General features: G+C 45.4%; 1 protein-coding gene across 1 annotated transcript in view; it reads left to right on the top strand.

The window, feature by feature from the left end:
• Positions 1-21,704, top strand: part of Hk2 (hexokinase 2) — a 62,724-nt gene that overhangs the window by 33,429 nt on the left and 7,591 nt on the right. The window contains exons 3-12 of the mRNA XM_013034610.1: positions 3,193-3,341; positions 8,568-8,687; positions 9,229-9,324; positions 10,033-10,132; positions 10,274-10,457; positions 14,187-14,342; positions 15,455-15,688; positions 17,052-17,356; positions 18,695-18,843; positions 19,048-19,167. Of these exons, the coding sequence (XP_012890064.1) occupies positions 3,193-3,341; positions 8,568-8,687; positions 9,229-9,324; positions 10,033-10,132; positions 10,274-10,457; positions 14,187-14,342; positions 15,455-15,688; positions 17,052-17,356; positions 18,695-18,843; positions 19,048-19,167 (1,613 nt within the window). The remainder of the gene's footprint in view (positions 1-3,192; positions 3,342-8,567; positions 8,688-9,228; positions 9,325-10,032; positions 10,133-10,273; positions 10,458-14,186; positions 14,343-15,454; positions 15,689-17,051; positions 17,357-18,694; positions 18,844-19,047; positions 19,168-21,704) is intronic.

Raw genomic sequence — 21,704 nt, 5'->3', positions numbered from 1 at the left:
GTTCACCAGAAAATAGAGCAAAGCCACATTCCTGATGGAGCTGGGCTGGGCTGAATCCAGCAGGGCAGGCCTTGGGTGATCACCAACTAGGGCAGCCCTGGTCACCTCCGTCCCCCATGGTAACTGATTCAGCGGATCGCGTGCGTCCTGGATCTCAGAGTGCTGATAAGGCAGTTCATTCTTGATGTTCCTTTTCATCCCTCATGACAACTACTACATTGCATTTCCTATAATCTGGCTGAGGTCCCACGACCAGGGAAGGCTCAGAATCGGTGTCTGGAAAAGTTGCTCATGACCATGAAGCAGACAGAATTCTCCCAGACAAGGTTGGCATTGCTTTAGTGAGCCAACAACTGTCGTGAATTATGAGGCTGCCTCCAGGACCTAAGATGGAACATTAGTACAGATTCCAATGGTTTTTCTTAGACAGGTTGTTATAGTGTCCCCTACTGGCTCTGGCCAGGGAGACTCTCAGGGAAAGTGTGGGGTACTGTTTGCCGAGAACCCGTGAAGAAAGTACTTAGCACTTACAGAGTGTGTCTTACGTTCTTGGCACAGTTATTAGGTGCTTGAAGCAATTCCTCCTCACAACATCTTATTAAATATACTGTTCCTATTATATTTTGCTTTGATTTATTTATTTATAAATTTTCTGTGCTCATAGTGGGAATTGAACTTAGGGCCTGGAAACTGTCCCTTAGCTTTTGTTACTCAAGGCTAGTTTTCTACCACTCCACAGCTACACTTTTTTTGTTGTTGTTGGTTCTTTGGAGATAAGTCTCAAGGACTGTCTTTGAACCTTTATCTTTAGATCTCAGCCTCTTCAGTAGTTAGGATTATAGGCATGAAACATTGATGCCTGGATGATGTTTCCATTTTAGAAATGGAATAATTGAGGCCTAGTGGATTCACTCTAATACCATCTAGTGCTGTGCATTCAGAATCCTGGGGAAAGTCCATGGGATATGTGTATTCTCTGTTTCTCCTTTGTACTCTAGGGGCTGTGGTGGTGATATCAGTGAACCAGCGTAAGTCTTAAAGCTGTTGAGGGGATGGATCTTAACACCTTTGTTGGGGATGGATGGAATAAACCTGTTGTTTCACTTAGTCTGACCCTACTGTCCATTCTGTTATACTTCAGTTTCCATTAGGAGAGGAACTCCGTATTGAGGAAGAAGCCAATAAGTGTGTTTCTTAGGAAGCTACTGTGCTCTTTGGGAAGATGTGGGGTGGGACAGTGGGAGACTTGTGGAGCCTTTGCCCATCAGGAGGACGCAGTGCAGTGTGGGTGAGCCGCCTCCCCTCCCCGCTGGCCCTTGCCTACTAGCCACCCAGCCCTGCTATGGGCTCAGCGGTGCCTCTTCAGCATTTTCATTCTGTGATCTACAATGGAGCACCACGTCCCTGTAGTTAGCTGTATTATTGTCCAGAATCTAGATGTTTCCTGTCTGCACTGCTTATTTTCTGGGGGGAAGGAACTCCATCTTTCTGGTGACACAGGAAGATTTGACCCCAAACTTTCCCAGATTCCTTCTATCCTCTTTGTTACTCCTTCAAAACCCGTGGCTTGAGTGGAGGAACTGAGTGGAACAATTTTGTTGTTGTTATTGTTACTTGGTACTGGGATTTGAATTCAGAGCCTGGATACTGGTGGTTCCTTAGCCTTTAAATCAAGGCTGGTGCTCTATCACTTGAGTCACAGCTCTACTCCCAGCTTTTTGGTGGTTAATTGGAGATAAGAGTCAGATTTGTGTGCCTGGGCTGGCTTTGAACTCTGATCCTCAGATCTTAGTTTACTGAGTAGCTAGGATTACAAGTGTGAGCCACTACGCCCAGCTAAGTGGACCAACTCTTGCCTTACATACTCTGAGACTTAGCATCCTCTCAAATTCTACTAAGCCTGAGTTTCTTCAGGGGCACCTGCTTAGCAACTTACTAAGGCATTGAGTTTATAACAATGTAGGACATTGGCATTGCAGTATAAATATTAAAGGTCAAGTTTTGGATATGAAGAATAGAATTAAAATATAGAATTCTGGCACGGGCCTTGTGGGGCCCTAGAGCTTGCTAAACATGTAGTGAACAGCAGTCAATCTTGTGAGAGGGTGAGGGCCCCACTGTTGGATGTGAAACTGTCACATTGTTGATATGAATTATAAAAGTGCTAAGCATTAAGTAGTAAGATCCATTGTGATCCTCTCCTAAGAACTTCCTCCTTTGTTCTCACTGTGTGAATGCTTAGAGTGCTGTTTAATTAATCATGCTCAAATGTAATTATTTGTCTTTTACTATCCATCGGATTCACTTGTAGATTTATAGACATTCTAGTTTTGCAAATGAGGGAAACCATTCAGCCTATGTTTCTTTGGGTCTGGCTTATTTCACTTGATATAATTTTTTTCTAAGTCTTTCCATGTCCTTATGAATGTGGCTTATGGAAATGAAATGGAAATGAAATGAAATGGAAACAAGAGTTTTTTTTATTATACTGTTTGCAGTTCTTTTTTCCTTCTTTCTTTCCCTTTGGTTTTTTTTTTTTTTTTTTACCCTTTGTCACTTTTTTATTTCTGTTCCCTTTGTCTTGTATATAAGTTTATCTGATTTGGGGAGGGGAAGGGGAATCACAGAAATGTGAACCAACTCAGCAATGAGAATCACTAGACACTATGTTGAAAATGAACTTTACAACCTGGGGGAGTGGGGTCAGAAGGGGAAAAATTGGGAGAAAATGAGGGAGTGGCACTGTTCAAAAGGAAATGTATTCATTACCTGACTTATTAACTACAACTCCTCTGTACATCACCTTTACAATAAAATTTAAATTAAGAAGTGTAAGATCCATCGGTCATTATAGCACTCATAGACAAGCAGTGTTAACTGAGGGACTCAGAGTTTTCAGTATTTAAAAAAGTTTTTGTTTGGTTGTTTATTTTGTGCTGGTATTAGGGCTTGAACTTTGTGCCTGAGCCATGTATCTTAGCTTTTTCATTCAAGGCTTTTTCGTGATTAATTGTAGATAGATAAGTGTTTCTCAGATTGGTCTGGTTTTGAACTGAGCTCCTTAGATCTTAGCCTCCTGGGTAGCTAGGATTACAGGCTTGATCACTGGCTAGGATTTTAAGTTATAGTTGATCTCTGCCAGGCAGTTGGATCCTTTCTCTAAACTAACTGTGGCTCTACCTTTGTTTATAGAACACGGTGAGTTTTTGGCTCTGGACCTTGGAGGGACAAACTTCCGCGTGCTCCGGGTAAGAGTGACAGACAATGGACTCCAGAAGGTGGAGATGGAGAACCAGATCTATGCTATCCCTGAGGACATCATGAGAGGCTCTGGCACACAGGTGTGGCTCTACAAACACCTCCCTTGGGATGGTCTTTCTTCATCTTCCCTTGCCACAGAAAGACAATCAAGATACCCTTGGACACTGGCACAGCAGTATTGTTTCCCCACAGCAGGAGATCTGGCTATTCCTGCCACATTTTATGCCCAGAGGGTAGTCAGTAGTAAAAGGAATGAATGAGGGATAACTATGTAGTATGGCAATGACGCATCTTGGAAAGGGCGGAGTCTGAGGTCTCCTTTAGTTCCTGTTCCTTCCCCTAAGCAGGCCCCTGCTAGGAAAAGAATTACTGATTATGAGCTGAGTGAGTGAGATATTTTTAGGTCCTTTATTTGTCTTTGGTGGTGGCTCAAAGGGTAAAGTTGTTTGCCTTGTTTAAAGGCTGAGGTTAGAGAAGGAATTATGTAGGGGTATCATCCACCTATCTCCAATACAGTGTTGGGAAGGAACCACAGAAGGGAAAGGCTTCTTCCACTGCTTTCCCATGCATGCACCATACTGGAATACTGAAAGGTTGAGACCTATATTTGAGCAATCTAGCTGATTCTGGGTTAGCAATACCACCAGGCAGAGCCTCCACTTAATTTATCTGTAAAGAGAGATGATAGGACCTATAGATTGTGGGGTAGCTTCGAGACAAGGCCTACTGTCTTTCCATGGGAGGTTTTGCATGTTCATCTAGCTGTTCTTCCTACTGTGCTCTCAGTCTCTGTAGTCAGCAATTGCATTGTTCCCCTTCATGGGAGATATGGTCATATGGCCACCTTTTCTTCTTCCTGTTGCCTGTCTCTTATCCTGAATTCCCCACTCCAAATTACATATATTTGAAACCTGATAAACAAGACACAACCCCAAAAGAACACCTAAAGTTAATCTAGTATTGTGAAGAAGACTTGCAATGTCATGATAATGTGTTAGGTGGAGTCTCATCTCCTACAATAGGTAGGGCCCAGGTAACCGTACAAATAAATCAGTCTTTGCAACATGTATATCATTTCCAACAGTGGTCTCTTAATGTAACATCCTCGGCGGCTCAAGAAGTATCTCCTTCCTGACTCCAGGCCTTGTAACACTGGACTCTATCTGAAATTATACCAGCAAATGGTTCTTATTTTAGTATGGCCATTTTCATGGCCATCTTTTGTTGTAACAAAGATCACTTGTTCAAATGAAGTACAATATCTCATTGGGCTAATTACCTTATATTCACACATGACTCTAATGTTACACTTTTTTTTTTTTGAGGCAAGGTGTTTGTGTAGACCTCTAACTCAATCCTTCTGTCTTAGCATCCTGTGTGCTAGGATTGCAGGAATGCCCTGCTAAGGTTTTTTAAAAGTATATCTTATAGGCAGAAGAAGGAACAGAGCCTCCAACCAATAAGAAAACAAAACAAAACAAAACAGGAAACATCATAGAATGATGCCCTTTGAGCCTTTTTATGGCAGGGAGGTGTTAGTGCTTTCCCCTAGCATCTTATCCTTAAATCCTCAACCAACAGACCAGGAAGCAGATGGTCTTCTCTTCTTCCCTTTAAAAAGGTATAGGATTTTTGAGCCCAAAACTAGCCCAAATAACTTTTTTGTCCTGTATAAGACTACCAGTCACTTGGGGCACTGAGCACCTAAAATGTGGCTAGACTGAGGAACTGAAATTTTAATTGTGTAATTTTAATTGTATATGTATATGTGTATACATGCATACCTATAGTGCCAGTACTGGAGCATGAGCTCAGGGCTTCATGCTTTTTCACTCAAGGCTTGTGCTCTCATATTTCCACTTCCAGTTAATTGGAGATAGGAGTCTCCGGTTTGACTATCCAGGCTACTTTCTGAACTGAGATCTTCAGATCTCTACCTCCTGAACAGTTAGGATTACAAGTATGAGCCACTGGTGCCTGCCTAAATTCTAATTAATGGAAATGACCAGAGATAGCTTGTGGCTACTGTCTGGATGAGGGCAATATTTAAAGCCTTTTTGCTGCTTGTTTTCTCTGCCTTTCATTGGGAGGGCTGTTGGAAAGGGAACGGTGGTTACGTCTAGGTGCGATCCTTGGCATCTCTGATGATTGCTTTATCTCTTTGCACAGCTTCCTTTCTTTGGATACAGTTATTTGTACTAGAGGTCTTTTTTTTTTTCTGCATTCCTGGGGCTTGAACTCAGGTCCTGGGCACTATCCCTGAACCTTTTTGTGTTCAAGACTAGTGCACTCTTACTTGAACCAAAGCTCAAATTCCAGCTTTTTCTGAGTAGTTTATTGGAGATAAGGGTCTCATAAACTTTCCTGCCTAGGTTGGCTTTGAACCGAGATGCTCAGATCCCAACCTCTTGAGTAGCTAGGAATTCAGGCATGAGCCACCAGTGCCTGGTGAACTAGAGATCATTTTGACTAGCCCATCAAGAAGGTAGCACTGGGAATATATGTAATATAACCTATATAATCTCGGAACAGACCAGAACCTTCTCAAAAAAATCTATCTGGAAACCCTTACATAATAATATATTTAGCATCTGTTCAAGTGAGTTAGGTCTGCTACTGATTCCTTTGGTCCTGGCTCTGCACTTGCCTGTCTTTGAGAATGTTTTGGTTTGGAAGTTGAAGGCCCAGCATCAGGTGGGTTAACTTTCCTGGGATCAAGGTAGAGGGACAGAGTCTACATGGGGCGTTCCCTTAGAGCGGGTTGCCTCCCAGACTAGACTAGCCTTATCTTTCTAGGTTTCTCCTGTTGACCTTCCCCAGGTTTTACAGAAACCTATAGGCTTGTCAGCCTCCCTCCCCCTCTATCTCTCAGATCTTTTGTATATGCAAATAATACTTTCTCGTCCTTTAAACTGCACTACCTGAAGATCACCTCTAATTCGTTGCTGGTGTTGCCCTCAGACTTTCTGCTACAGTATTTGTAAGATGTTGAGAGAATGCTAAAATTTCCCTCTCTTCCTCCCTCCCTCCCTCCCTCCCTTCCTCCCTTCCTCCCTTCCTTCCTTCCTTCCCAGACCTAGGCACTGTGTTCAAGGCTAGCACTCTACCACTTGAGCCACAGCACCACTTCTGGCTTTTTTTGTTAATATGGTACTGAGGAACTAAACCCAGAGTTCATGCATGTTGGCAAGCACTCTACCACTAAGCCACATTCCCAGCCTCTTCTCTTTTCTTTGTGCTGGGGCTTGAACTCAGGACCTGGACACTGTATCTTAGCTTTTTTTTTCACTTTAAAAATTGTTATTATAAAAGGTGATGTATAGAGTGGGTACTGTCTCGTAAGTCAGGTAATGAACACATTTCTTTTTGGACAATGTCACCCCCTCCTTTGCTATCTTCCGGTTTTCCTTAGCTTTTATGCTCAAGGCCAGTGTTCTATCACTTGAATGGTAGTTCCATTTCCAGCTTTTTAATGGTTCATTGGAGATGCATTTCATGGACTTTCCTGCCTGGGCTGCCTTTGATCTGTGACCTTCAGATCTCAGCCTCCTGAATAGCTAAGATTATAGGTGTGAGGTACCATTATTGGCCTAAAATTGGCATTTTTAACATGTTTCCAGGTGAGGATGGTAGTACTACTTGTCCAAGACAACCGTTTGGCAATCTTCTGTGAAATCTTCGTCTTTGCTTCTATCTGGAAAGGAAATGATGGGTGTACACACACATACACACACACACACACACCCTCTGTCCCTGCCTTGATCTTTAGATTTCACACACACACACACACACACACACACACACACACACACACACACACACACACACACACACACACACACACACACACACACACACCCTCTGTCCCTGGAAAGGAAATGATGGGTGTACACACACACACTCCCTCTGTCCCTGCCTTGATCTTTAGATTTCACACACACACACACACACACACACACACACACACACACTCCCTCTGTCCCTGCCTTGATCTTTAGATTTTGCCTCTTGGTTAACCTGGTCCAGCCTTGCTGGCCTCTTGTGTGTCTGGTCATAGCCTCTCAGCATCTGGAGGGTCACCTTTGAGGATGCTGAGTGGCAAGAAGGAAGCCATAAAGTTGTGGGCTTTGGGGCTGATTAAAAAGCCCTGCTTTTGTGAATACAGCTTTCTCTAAGGCCTTAGGAGCTATGGGTTCTGCTCAGCATGGTCACAGTTATTAGGTTCTTCCTCCACAAAACCCTTTTTATTCTTCAGTACTCTTCATAGAGCACTGAATCTTCTGTTTTGAAATTAGAACACAAAGATAACCTCTTCAAATTGCCTCCAGGGGATTAATGTTTTTAGAATGGACAAAAAATATAAAAGTTGCTTATTTTGTTGAGTGGATTCATAGATTGCCAGTAGCCTACCCTTCCCCCAGTCACAAGAAACAGGGATGCTAAAAATACTTCTTGGCAGTGATTTGAGCTTTTCCTTTCTGGTAAGGTAATCAGTTGGGTATCTTGGATGGGGCCACCAAAGTACGTTCTGTTCTTTGGGCATGCGTTAAATTTCTGATAATGTTGGCCATAATTTCTCCCTCTGTACAATTATTTTGACACACAAGTTTAAATGGAGGATATTATATAATAAGCCCTAGAGCAAAGCCCTTGCATGCACTGGTAACTCTGAGGAGAAGTTTGTCCATGTGTATAGATGAGCAAATGAAGACTTCAGAGTTGTAAGGATCTGGCACAACTTTAACTAGCTTTTTTTTTTTTTTTTTTGTCAGCCATGGGGCTTGAACTCTGGGCCTGGGTGCTGTCCCTGAGCTCTTCTGTTCAAGGCGAGCACTCTACCACTTGAGCCACAGTACCACTTCTATTTTTTTTGGTGGTTAATTGGAGATAAGAGTCTTGGGGCTGGGAAGGTGGCTCAGTGGTAGAGCGCTTGCCTTGCATGCATGAGGCCCTGGATTCGATTCCTCAGCACCACATAAGCAAAAACAAAAAAGCCGGGAGTGGCGCTGTGGCTCAGGTGGTAGAACGCTAGCCTTAAGCTGAAGAGCTGAGGTACAGCACTCAGGCCCAGAGTTCAGGCCCCACAACGGGACCCAAAAAAAAAAAAAAGAGTCTCACGGACTTTCTTGCTCTGGCTGGCTTTGAACCACGATCTTGGATCTCAGCCTCTTAAGTAGCTAGGATTACAGGTATGAGCCACTGGCGCTGAGCTTCAGTTTTTTTTTTTTCTAAGCCAATAGCCCAGGTTCTTCATCTCTATGCTTTCTGCCTCCTTGATTATCTTTTCCTGTGTCATGTGTCCTTAGTTGTTTGACCATATTGCTGAATGCCTGGCCAACTTCATGGATAAGCTACAAATCAAAGACAAGAAGCTCCCACTGGGCTTTACCTTCTCCTTCCCCTGCCACCAGACTAAACTAGATGAGGTAAGATGCTTCACCCTTGGGGTTGGAAGGACTAGGAACAACTCTCAGGCCACCTGCTACCTTTGGGTGTGTGGTGGCCTTGACCTGTGATGCAGATGAAGTTTCAGTTGAGAGTCCTGGGTGACTGTGTGTAGTTGTGAGAGCAAGGTGAAGAAGTACCAGGGGGAGATGCTCTGTCACCTCTCCCCCTGCACATTCCACAGTGTTTCTATTTCACTGAAGATAACAGAATGAAACATCAGGAAATCATTTGAAGTATTATGAGTGAGACTCTTGAAAGAATGAATGATTTCTAGGAATATATGTCTTATTTTGATAGTTCTATGTCCTGCCTTTTCTACCTGTAGGGGCAACAAATCATGAAGGAATCATTCATTTAATCTGCTTTCCTGGTTTCTGGTGGCCCAAGTTTCTTCTTTCCTGGCCAGACAGGACATAATCGACAAATTCAGTCATGACTGTGCTGATGATGACTGTTGGAGGAATGTGGTCTGCATTTTACTTGTGAGAAGTCAATGTTTATTCTTTGATCTTTTTCTAGAGTTTCCTTGTCTCATGGACCAAGGGGTTCAAATCCAGTGGAGTGGAAGGCAGAGATGTGGTGGCTCTGATCCGAAAGGCTATCCAGCGGAGAGGGGTGAGTGTTAGGGGGGGTAAGCAAGAACTTGGAGTTTATAGGCTATTTTGTGTCCACTCTGAAATCTATCCCTGTCCTCCAACTCAGCACGAGAACTTTCTATAGAACTTAAGGAAAGATTTGCCTTTTTCTTTCCTGCTGTATATTTACCCCATAATTTTGTGTATGATCAGATGCCTTTGGGGTTTTGAGGTTAATATGATACAGGAAACCTCCTGAAGACTTGAGTGTCACTGTCAAATAAGAAAGTCTGTGTGACTTGGATAAGAGGATGGAATGGGTCAGAGAGAGGAAAAGTTAGGTCTAGCAGAAGAGAAGCTAAGGAGATTTGAGGAGGGTGAGATGGAAAGAAAGAAGGTGAGGAGATGGAAGAGGATCAAGAGAAGGAGGAGGAAGAAGAGGAGAGGTAAAGCTGGAAAAGACAAGATGGGCTGTTCTTAGTGCAGCTCTGTCTATAAACCAGACCACAGGGTGGCATCAGGAAAACGGTCCTCCATGATATGGGGGATCAGGGTAAAAGTGAGGTGCTGTTTGGCTGGGTCTGGACCTAGATTTCTAGCTCTAATCTTTGGTGTTGAGTTGGGTTTATAAGGGGGCAGGCAGCCTTGAGTTGCACTTGAGCTCGGCTTCTTGGCGCCCTTCCTCTATCTTCACACTTGTTTCCCTTCTGTGATGGTGAAGGTCAGAGCCCTTCTTTGATCTCCACAGGACTTTGATATTGACATTGTGGCTGTGGTGAATGACACAGTTGGGACCATGATGACCTGTGGCTATGATGACCAGAACTGTGAGATTGGTCTCATTGTGGGTGAGTGAACACCTGCTGCGAGTGCTGGGTGCTGTCCCACGCAGCTAGAGAGGGAAGAAGGATCTGTCTCTGCCCAGGCTAGAGATGGGTGGGGCGTCCATCAGCACAGGTGGGTGCTGAGTGGTCCCTTGCTTTGTCTAGGCACTGGCAGCAACGCCTGCTACATGGAGGAGATGCGCCATATTGACATGGTGGAGGGCGATGAGGGGCGGATGTGCATCAACATGGAGTGGGGGGCCTTTGGGGATGATGGCACACTCAATGACATCCGCACTGAGTTTGACCGGGAGATCGACATGGGCTCGCTGAACCCTGGGAAGCAACTGTAAGTGAGTCTTTTCTGTGGGTGGATGGGGTGGAACAGGGGGGCTGAGGTTGGGCTGCTGGGGTTGCTTTCATCTTCTTTGTTTAAACATTCTTCCATCATTCCTGAAAGGTTGCCAAGACACACACTGATGAGGAGAATGTGAGAGGGCCTGACAGAATTAGCAGTCACTTTGGAAAGTCTTATTCTAAGTATATTAGCTCTTCCCTTTCTTTCTACCTTATTTTAATTTTTAAACTCAGGGCCTGGGCACTATCCCTGAGCCTTTTCACTCAAGGCTAGCACTCTACCACTTTGGGCCACAGCTCCATTTCCAGTTTCCTGGTGGTTAGAGATGAGTCTCGTGGACTTTCTTGCCTGGGCTGACTTTGAACCATGCTCCTCAGATCTCATTCTCCTGAGTAGCTAGGAGTACAGGTGTGAGCCCCCAGTACCAGGCTTCTCTTTCCATCTTCTATGGAAATTTTCCATAGAAAATGTGAGTCACATTAAAAAAAAAAAGCCACAGTGTCTGATCAAGATGAGGGTCTCAGAAAGCCCCTTTGGTTTGTCTCACACCATTATTGCCCAGGTTTTGAAGCTATGAGTGGTTTCTCATTGCTCGCCCACACAATCCTGGGGTATCCTGTCCTGCTGCGGGTAGACAGAGCTGGAGGAAAATTGGGCATAAGAGCATTTTTGGCCTTGTCACGTTCTAGGGTGGATTGGAGGAAGGAACCTAGCATTTTTGAGCCCTGAATGCTATGTACTTTACCATGGCCAGACTTGATTTCTTGTTACTTTTGACTCTTACAAAACATTATTTCCATTTCCCATTTACCCAATGCCTCTGTTGAAGATCTTGAGACAGGATTGTTGCAAGCACTGACGACAGTTGCAAAAACAATTTTGAGCAATGCAGCACCTCTGTGGTCTCCTTGGCACTGTAACTGTTTTAGGAAACCTTTCCACTCCGATCTCTAGGGAGAAACAAACCAGTTCTGTGAACTGCGACCGTGGTAGATAGCCTTTTTCTTTATCAGAGAGTTTCTGCTTCCCCCCCAAGCCTACTTTCTTTAAGTCACAAGCTTCTCTCCCATGTTGAAATGTGAGCCCATGTACTTGAACTTTTTTCGGAACATAACTACTTGTGTCTGCCTTGGGTGATGAGAGAGTTTATGAGCTGAGAAGTTGCCTCTCAATGTCTGACCCCATTAATGAGGCACACACCCATGTGATTTCTGAGGAGCTCTGTGCCCTCTGACGTGTCCAAAGACAAAATGACCAGCCAGGCCTTGGCAACACACCCCTGCTTATCCTCAGACAAGACCGGAGAGGGGAAGACATCTTGCAAATTGTGAGCTGTGTGGTTGTCCTGAAGTCATGACAGACAGTGTTACTGCCTCTCAGGAAATGCTCTCTCCTCCTCCTCTCCTCCGCTCCAGTAGAGCCAGCTTTGTGGGAGAAAATGTGACGCAGCAGATATGTACATTTTGTTTTTTGGTGTTTGTAGGGAGGCTTGAACTCAGGGTCTCATACTCTCTCTTGGGCTGGTACTTGACCTTTCGAGCCACACATCCACCTTCTTTTTTCTGTCTTTTCTTCTTTTTTCTCTCATTGCTGGTTAATTAGAGATAAGAGTCTCAGACATTTCTGCTTGGGCTGGCTTCAAACTGCACAGTCTTCAGATTGCAGCTTCCTGATTAGCTAGGATTATAGGGGTGAGCCACCATCACCCAGCTGAATTCCCTACTGTTAAAGCCAGGCTACCACTGAGGTGAAGACCTATATTAGTGCCTTCCCCACCCCCCCTTTTTTTTGAGGGGGGAAGGGTCCGGTCATGGGGCCTGAACTCTGGGCCTGGGCACTGTCCCTCAGCTCTTCAGCTCAAGGCTAGCGCTCTACCACTTGAGCCACAGTGCCACTTCTGGATCTTTTCTTTTTTCTTATGTGGTGCTGAGGAATCGAACCCAGGGCCTCAAGCATGCAAGGCAAGTGCTCTACCACTGAGCCACCTTCCCAGCCCCTTGCCCTTTTTTTAAAGACAAGGTCTTACTATATAGCCCAGGTTAGCCTGAAGCTCACTATCCTCCTGCCTCAGCCTCCCAAGTGCTGGGGTTACATGTGCTTATCACCATGCCTGGCTTTGCTTCAGTAATTTCAAAGCATCTTATGCTTCCAGCAATGCTTCCAGCTCTCTCTTTGCCCTCATCCTTCCCTACCTTATCTGGCATTGTTTTTTTTTTTTTTTTGGTTTTGGCAGTTCTAGGGTTTGAACTCAGGGCCATGGATTGTTAGGCAGGCTCTCTACTGCTGTACCATGCCTCCAGCCTTTTATTATGCTGCCTATTATTATTATTATTATTTTGAGATACGGTCTCCCTGCATGGGCACACACCTGGAATGAGATTACCTAGTTAGTGTATGCTTTCTATTATAGTTGGGATGACATGTGCATGCTGAGATCTCTAACTTTTCTTGTGTGTGGGTTTTTTTGTTTTTTGTTTTTTTTTGGCCAGTCTTGGAGCTTGAACTCAGGGCTGGACACTGTCCTTGTGCTTCTTTTGCTCAAGGCTAGCACTTTACCACTTGAGCCACAATGCCACTTCTGGCTTTTTCTGTTTATGTGGTACTGAGGACTTTATGCATCCTAGGCAAGCACTCTACCATTAGGCCACATTCCCAGCCCCTCTTTCAACTTTTCTGCCCAAGCTATCCTGGAACAGTGATCCTCCCAGTCTCGGCCCACTATGTAGCACAGATGATAGACATCTATAATTGTGTCCAGCCACCAATTGAGAAAGGAGTCTATGGTGTGTGCTCAGGCGGGCCTCAAACTAAGACTCTCCCTGTCTCAGCCTCCCAAATAGCTAGGATTCCAAGTGTGAGTCGCTAGTACCTGGCTGACCTTGGGTTTGGGGCAAGTTACCTCCTAAGGGCCTGGGTTTTCTCTCTGGTAGGCAATTCTAAGCCCCTGTCATCTTCCTGCTCTGCAGCCTCCTTGTCTCTGTAGCTCATTCTAGTTAGTACCATAGTCTCTGTTGCCTCCTGTTTCCCAGATCCACATTTTTTCTGAGACACCAAGTGGTCTTAAAAAAGAAAATAGCCAGGGCTTGGTTTCCCATGGTCCTGGCTAGAAAGACTAAAATTCTAAAGCAAACAGTGTCACCTAGTGTTGAGAAATTAAATTGGTTTTGTAGTTTGAAGGCCATCTTTCTGAAATATACCTCTTACCTTTACCTACCTACCCAGCTTTTGTTGTCTTCATCCCCAGATTCTCAAGATCTGTCCTGGGCTTTCTTCCTTCTACCCTTGCTCTGTCACTCCGTGTCTGTCCCAGGTTGTTTTCCTGTCTGTCCCAGGTTGTTTTTTTTTTTAGCCCATTTTCTCAGGAATGAACAATGGGCCGCAAGGGCAGGGCATTGTGAGTGGATGAGTGGCTACATCCGTCTTCCATGTTTAATCAGAACTCCCCTACATATGAAACATACTTTATCTCAAGTTTGGCCTATCTATCCTTTTCCATAGAGTCTAAGGTCAGCTAGCCTGCAGGACTGTCCCAGCACAGTCCTCACAGCCACCCGAGCTGTCACAGCTCTGGACATCTGATCCCTGGGTAGTGACACTTATGTTAATTCTTAATTGTACATACCCTGACTTCTAAAGTGTGTGGATGTTTCACCTTCCTATGAAAGTTGCATGTCCATTAATGGTGGGGACATCATTGTTCTGGTTTGCTTCTTCCCGCAGATTCGAGAAGATGATCAGCGGGATGTACATGGGGGAGCTGGTGAGGCTCATCCTGGTGAAGATGGCCAAGGAAGAGCTACTCTTCCAGGGGAAGCTCAGCCCAGAACTCCTCACCACAGGCTCCTTTGAGACCAAAGATGTTTCAGATATTGAAGAGTAAGTTTCTGGTCCCACCAATTCACTGAGTCTCTAGAATTGTGGGACAGGCAGTTGGAAAACAAGTAAGAGGTATTTTATTTTTTATTTTTATTTCCTACCTGTTAGGAAGGGCCACAAGAGGGTCTCAGGTGTCCAGTGCTAGGTCTGTGACGTCACTTACTCATCTCTACTCTTGTCCATTTCAGTAAGTGGTAGTGGGACTCATTGGCTTCCATGTACTGAGACTTGTCCATTTCCTTGGGCTTAGAGCAGGAGGCATTAAAACACTTAATAACTCATGTTCATCTGTTTCCTTTTCCTTCTCCTGAACCTCTGACATTCCATTCCACATTGGCAGTTTCTCCCTGTTTCATAACCAAGAATTAGGTTCTGGGATGCTCAGAGATGCAGGTACTTATTCCCACAGCTCAGTAAAGATGGTTGGGATATTTTTCAACAAACAATATCCTAAGAATTGGGCCCAGAGTTCTGTTTTTGAGATTTCCATTTGGACATCGAGGAGGTCCTGTGGTTTAAGGATCCAGATATGAAGAGGAACTTCAATGTCAAAGAAAGATGTGAAAACCCCTTGGAAGAACTGTACCTACTATTTGCTAAGCCCAGAAGGGACATGAGTGCTCTTACAGAGTGCTTTTATTTCCCCAGAAGGGCACTTAGGTCACAGTTTGGGGTTTTTCCCACTATCTTCAGGCACAGATAGACAAAGGGTAGGAGTGGTTCCTACAGCCAGACTCATGTTCAGAAGCCACTGATGGCTGAGACTCCCTTCTATCTAAGCCAAGCAAATAGCACAAGTTCATACTCAGTGTGCGAAGCACCATGAACAGCTTCTCCTCCTATAGTTTGCACAAAAGAATTTTTGATTATCCTCTTGCGGGGAGAAAAGGACACCTAGAAGGACAGTGCAGAATAGCACTCGATGTACATTTGTGTCTGTATGATGTTCCAGGAGAGGACTGGTTTATACTCTTCCTTTTTGCCCTCTCCCCACATCCCACCCCCACCGTGGCAGGAGTTTTCTATAGCTGAGGGGCTTCCTTGCCAGCCCACAGCTCCTTCCACTGGCCACAGCAAAACAGACGTGCACATGTAATCTTTTCATTTTGCAGGGAAAAAGATGGTCTCCAGAAGGCCTACCAGGTCCTGGTGCGGCTGGGCATAGATCCACTGCAGGAGGACTGCGTGGCTACTCACCGGATCTGCCAGATCGTGTCCACGCGCTCAGCCAACCTCTGTGCAGCTACTCTGGCTGCTGTGCTGTGGCGCATCAAGGAGAACAAGGGGGAGGAACGCCTGCGCTCCACCATTGGCGTGGATGGCTCCGTCTACAAGAAACACCCCCAGTGAGTCAAGTGTCCTAGTGCCCAGAGTCATGGAGCCCCCAGAGCACTTGGGACCTGGTGACTCCATAAAGCAGCTGCATTTCATATTCCTTAGAATGGAAGGCCTTTGCAAAAGAAAAGTCAGATGAAAGGCATTTCTAGTTTTTCTGTCTGACTGTGGTATTTAATGAATCCTGTCCTGTCCATGTTTTGATCCTTTGGTTCATATCTACCCAAATATTCATAGACCCATTGGGCCTTAGTGGTCTTTCTCTGTGCTCACTTATTTCTCATTATTTTCTCCCAATGAGGCCCAGGTCAATGTGCCTTCATTAACTGAACTGGTTACGGCAGAAGTCTTAGGACCTGAGATTCCTTAGCTGTTCAGCCCAGTGCCTCCAAATCTTTAATGTGCAGGCAAAGCACCTAGAGACCTTGTCTACAGGCAGATTCTGAACCTGAAGGGATGAGGATGGCCCAGAGATCCCACGTGTATGTGTGTGTGTGTGTGTGTGTGTGTGTGTGTATGTGTGTGTGCGCCAGTACTAGGGCTTGAATTCAGGGCCTAGGGCACTATCCCTCAACTTTCACAGTCAAGGCTACTTGAGCTACAGTCCTAATTCTGGCTTTTTGCTGGTTACTTGGAGCTCGGACCTAATAGACTTTCCTTCCTGGGTGATTCAAACCTGGATCCTCAGATCTCAGCCTCCTGAGTAAAGATTACAGGCATGAACCACCACTGATGTTCAGCTGAGATAACATATCTTAAACAATGTCCAAAGAAGTTGCTGCGCTATAGATCATACATGGAGTGGCAAGCTCCTGGCTCAAAGCTGCTACCATCCTGAGAGTTTCTTGATGAACAAATCTATTGTCTTCAGCTCTATTCAGACATTTTTGGGATCCATGGCAGGAACTGAGAAAAGAGGCCAAAACGTCAGACAAAAGGCATTTCAAACTTTTCTCCTGGGATCTTTCCAGGGCTGCATCAAATACAGTAGGGGATGGAATGTGAAAAGCAGGTGGATAGCCACCATCAGATTCTGTCAGGCTCCCTAGTGGTGGCTTGCTGCACCTGATTGGGTGCACAGGCTGTGGCCTGGCCTACTGGCCCTATCAGTGAGGACCAGGTGGTTTCATGTGACTGCATGTATGAGACAGTGACTTGTTAGAAGGACTCTTTGCTTTCAGTGGAGGATCAACCCAGCCAAGGGTGGTCATAGTTGACTAGCTTGAGTTATCAGATAGTGGCCTACGATGTGGGAAAGAGTGGAGAGAGGAAGTTCAGAGCAGCTAGGGGGAGGCAGTGGGCTTCAGCGCCAGCATGTTATACCACTGACTTTAACTGTGGATGCCTGTCTCTTACCCACCTGGGTGGCTGTAGTTTTGCCAAGCGTCTTCATAAGACTGTGCGGCGGCTGGTGCCTGACTGTGATGTTCGCTTCCTCCGCTCTGAGGACGGCAGTGGCAAAGGAGCAGCTATGGTGACAGCGGTGGCCTACCGGCTGGCTGACCAACACCGAGCCCGCCAGAAAACCCTGGAACCTCTCAAGCTGAGCCGTGAGCAGCTTCTGGAGGTGAAGAGGAGGATGAAGGTGGAAATGGAGCGAGGTCTGAGCAAGGAGACTCACGCCATTGCCCCTGTGAAGATGCTGCCCACCTATGTTTGTGCCACCCCTGATGGCTCAGGTACAAACCAGGGATGCCACCAGGAAGGCTTTTTACCATGGTGTTGATATTCAGGGAGGGCTTCCTTAGTTGTTTAAACCAGGACATGTCTCTGCAGCTGCATTATTCTAAGAGAATTCTAGTGGTCCATAAAGTCAACAAGGGCTTCCTCTGAAAAAGGCAAACAGTAATAATCTTAACCTACTCTCTCTCTAACTTTTGTTAATCCATTTATTATTTGTTAACTACTAAAGATTAGCAGTTAATTTTATTAACAAATTGGTATATATGGCAGAAAACAGAGACATAGAGTTTTTATAACTAGACAGTGTCAGAGCTGAAATTCACATTCATCAGTTCAGGTCCCAGAATAAGCTCTCATGATTACCACATTATTCTGTGTCAGGCCATAAACTGTATTCCATGATTTCGATTTGGCCCTGGTTTGCTTGCTTGCTTATTTATTTATTTAGTGAGGGGCTTGAACTCAGGGTACTCTTCCTTAGCTTTCTTTGCTCAAGGCTATAATACTCTACCACTTGAGCCACAGCTCAACATCCATTTATTGCTGGCTAATAGGAGGTAAGTGTCTCTGGTATTTTACCTGGCTGACTTTGAACTGTGATCCTCGGATCTCAGCCTCCTACCTAGCTAGGATTACAGGTGTGAGGCACTGGCACTTAGCCTAGATTTACTTTTGTAAATAGTTTTATCAGCATACAGCTATCCCCCTTCATCTATAATACAAATTGTTTATGATGGCTTTCCTCTTCCCTGGCAAAATGGAGTGGTTGCTCCAGACTCTATGGTCCACAGAGGAAAGTCCTCTGCCTCTGGTGAAAGTCTTAAGAACTTACGAACAGTTTTTCTCCAGATCAGAGAAAATGATCTGTGAGATCAGTGTAGCATGGTTGGTATAGGCTCTACAGGTAGAATTGGAGTTCAGTCTGTGCTTACCTTCCATAAGAGGTTACCTAAGGGTGGGAGGAAGACTAAATGTGAAGCTTATAGCTCATCGGAATTGCCCAGCAAAAGACTGTTGTTCATTTTTAAAAATTTCCTTTCAAGTTCCCTTAAAGAATTGCACTTTTCTGTTTTATTCTAGAATCTAACCCGGGGTGACATTTGATTTGGCACAAATGGTGCATTTAGTTTGAAGCTATATCCCCACTTCCTGTGTGCATTCTGACAGTTGAGGCCCAATATAGGAACTCATTGAAAACCACCAAGGAGCCAGAAGGACTTTCTTTGCTGTTAGCTGGAGCTCTGTCCACTCCGTCACCTTCTGAAGTGTGGGCCTCTGTGGATGAACAGCTATCAGGAAGATGCATAAACCAGCATCTTTTTTCTTCTCTTCAGAGAAAGGGGATTTCTTGGCTTTGGACCTCGGAGGAACCAATTTCCGGGTCCTTCTGGTTCGTGTGCGGAACGGGAAGCGGAGAGGAGTGGAGATGCACAACAAGATCTACGCCATTCCGCAGGAGGTCATGCACGGCACGGGGGAGGAGGTGAGGCCCGTGGCTCCTGGGAAAGCCTGAGAGTCCTTCCTGTCCTCAAAGATAGCACCTTCTCTGCTCACCCAGAGCCCTGGAGAGCCAGTGTCGTCTCAGGCTCATGATAGCCTGTCTTCCTTCTGGGTGGAAGGCCCTGCTGCTGGAGGCAGCCTTCCCTGGCCGCAGCCCCTTCCTCAGCGTCCCGTCTTCTCCCTGCAGCTCTTTGACCACATCGTCCAATGCATCGCCGACTTCCTGGAGTACATGGGCATGAAGGGTGTGTCCCTGCCTCTGGGTTTCACCTTTTCCTTCCCCTGCCAGCAGAACAGCCTGGATGAGGTAACAGTTCCTTCCTAGAGGACTCTTTTGGGGGCTTTACTGACCATCAGCTAGCCCGAGTTTGGAGCAGGAGCAAAAGTTGAGCTGAAGCCAGGTGCCAGTGGCTCTCCCTCTGTAATCCTAGCTACTCAAGGAGGCTGAGATCTGAGGATCACAGTTTGAAGTCAAGAAAGCCCATGAAGACTCTTATCTCCAATTAACTAACAAAAAAACCAGAAGTGGAGCTGTGGCTCAAGTGGTAGGACGCTAGCTTAGGTGTCCTAAAGAAGCTCAGGGACAGGGTTCAGGCCCTGACCCTGAGTTCAAGCCCCAGTGTCAGCACACACAAAGATGAGCTGAGAGCAAAGAAACAAGGTCATGAATAGCCATTGGAAGGTAGGAAGGGAGACCCTACCTTAGTCAAGGCTCATTAAGTGGGTTAGCTTGGGTTCACCAGTCTTTGGGACTGGTTCATTAAAGTATTAAGCCACATGTTTAGAGTACTCTGTGGCACATACTATGCTTGTCTTCCTTTGTGCATTATCTCATTTAATCCACACAGTGACTATATAATAAGTATTTGTATATCATTCCACAGAGAGGAAGATGATTTGCAGTGGTGCTGAGTGATTTGCTCCACCTAGTCTAGCAATGGCCAAGCCATGATTTGAATTCTAGTTTCTTCACATCTAAACCCCAGTGCTCAGATTCTGCCCGCCTACTCTGTAGGCCTTTGATAGGGGCCCAGGAGGTTTTCCTTCTGTTTATTCTGTGCATCTGTTCATTGTATCAATGCACTGGTTTATTATCTGTTTATTGTATCGACGCACTGGTTATTCTATGGTTTCATTCCCTTTAATTTGCCTTGGATGGATGAACAGGTGGGTGAAAGTCTGGTGCTCTAGATGATCAGGACATGAGTTAGTTGAAAAGTGGAAGAGAACTGAACAGCAGTGCTTGGATCTGAGCTGATGACTTCATTGTCAAGAGTGCTGTTGCTTGAGCAGTTGATCCTTTCATGTCACAGCCAGCATATATGCAAGCTGCAGGTTGAAACTTGCCAGCATATATCCTTCCAGGCTTTTTCCTATGTGTGTAGGGGTGAGAGTGTGATTGGTTTTAAACGTAGGCCTTGGAGCTTGCCAGGGAGATGCTGTACTACTAAGCCATGCCTCCAGCCCTATTTTTTTCCTGCCTGTCCTTGGGCTTGAACTCCGGGCCTGGGCTCTGTCCCTGAGCCTCTCTGTGCTCATGGTTAGTGCACCACCACATGAGCTACAGCACCACTTCTGCCTTTTTCTGTTTATGTGCTACTGAGGAATTGAACCCAGGGCTTTATGCATGCTATTTAAGCACTCTACCACTAAGCCACATTCCCATCATCCAGCCCTATTTTTTATGCCTGTTATTTGGAGGTAGGATCTTGCTTTTTCACCTGCGCCCACACCTGGACAGTGATCTGCTTGTTTTATGCTTCCCAATGTAGACAGGATAATAGGTGCACACAGCTAAGTCCAGATATTGGTTGAAGTGGGGTTCTCATGAGTTTGTTGCCTGTGCTGGCCTTGAACTACAATCCTCCTGATCTCAGTGCCCTAAATGGCTAGGATTATAGATGTGAGCCACTGGTACCTTGCCCTAAAAATTTTAAGCAGATGCTATCCAACGCATCAGGCAAGCTGGAGGTTACATTAACGGTTTCTGTCTGAATTGTTAAGATTTCAGATCACTGTGCTATATGTTCTGAGTTCCATATGTTCTGAGTTCCTATAAGGAGCAGATGTTAAGTGTAGAGCTATAAAAGTTAAGAGCCAACAAAGCAGAAGGCTCTTGTTGGCTCTGGTGAGCTCATCTTGCTGATGGAGGCACACAAACCAACCTGGGGGCCCTTTGGCTGTATTTACTCATCACTCACCTTGGGCAAGCCTCACAGCTGTTGGAGCCTGGTGTTGTCTTATTATAAGGAGCACTTTTAATGATGTTGGTGTTATTTGGATATTCTATAAACTTTAAAGTGCCAAATGCAAACTTTTGCCAGAGATAGGACTGATTTGCATACAAGAAGGGCAAAGACAAGCACACTCTTGTGTGGATGTGGGTGTGTAAGACAGGGTTCCACAGGGATACGCTTTGTTCTTCTGGGTCTCTTGGGATCTAGCCACAGTGTGACACATCCAGGTTGATGAAAGAAATGCTCAGGCAGTGGGGCATGAACCATGAACAAACCTGAGACAACCATGCAAGTTGGTGGTATGAGCCCACTCTGGGCACACCACCCACTGTCCTAGAAAGTTGAGAAAGGGATCTTGATGTGCTCGTTGCTGATGGCTGCACAGTACAGAAGGCTCTGGGGAATAAACACCTGTTCCATGTGCAGAGCTGATGGGCAGATGACCTGTGTGATGACCCTGTGACACCGCAAAAGGCGCATTAAAGATGAGCCTGCATCTTTAATGGATTCTGAGGAGCCTGGAGGGACTCCTGACTGACAAATGGAGGGGATGGGGGTAGGATGTGCTTCCTGCTAGCTATGGACAAGGCATTGGTTTGTTTCATAC

This window comes from Dipodomys ordii, unplaced genomic scaffold (genome assembly GCF_000151885.1).
Source record: "Dipodomys ordii isolate 6190 unplaced genomic scaffold, Dord_2.0 Scaffold192, whole genome shotgun sequence".
Lineage (NCBI taxonomy): Eukaryota > Metazoa > Chordata > Mammalia > Rodentia > Heteromyidae > Dipodomys > Dipodomys ordii.
The sequence above is the reverse complement of the archived record's forward strand: the minus strand, read 5'-3'. Positions and strand labels throughout refer to the sequence as shown.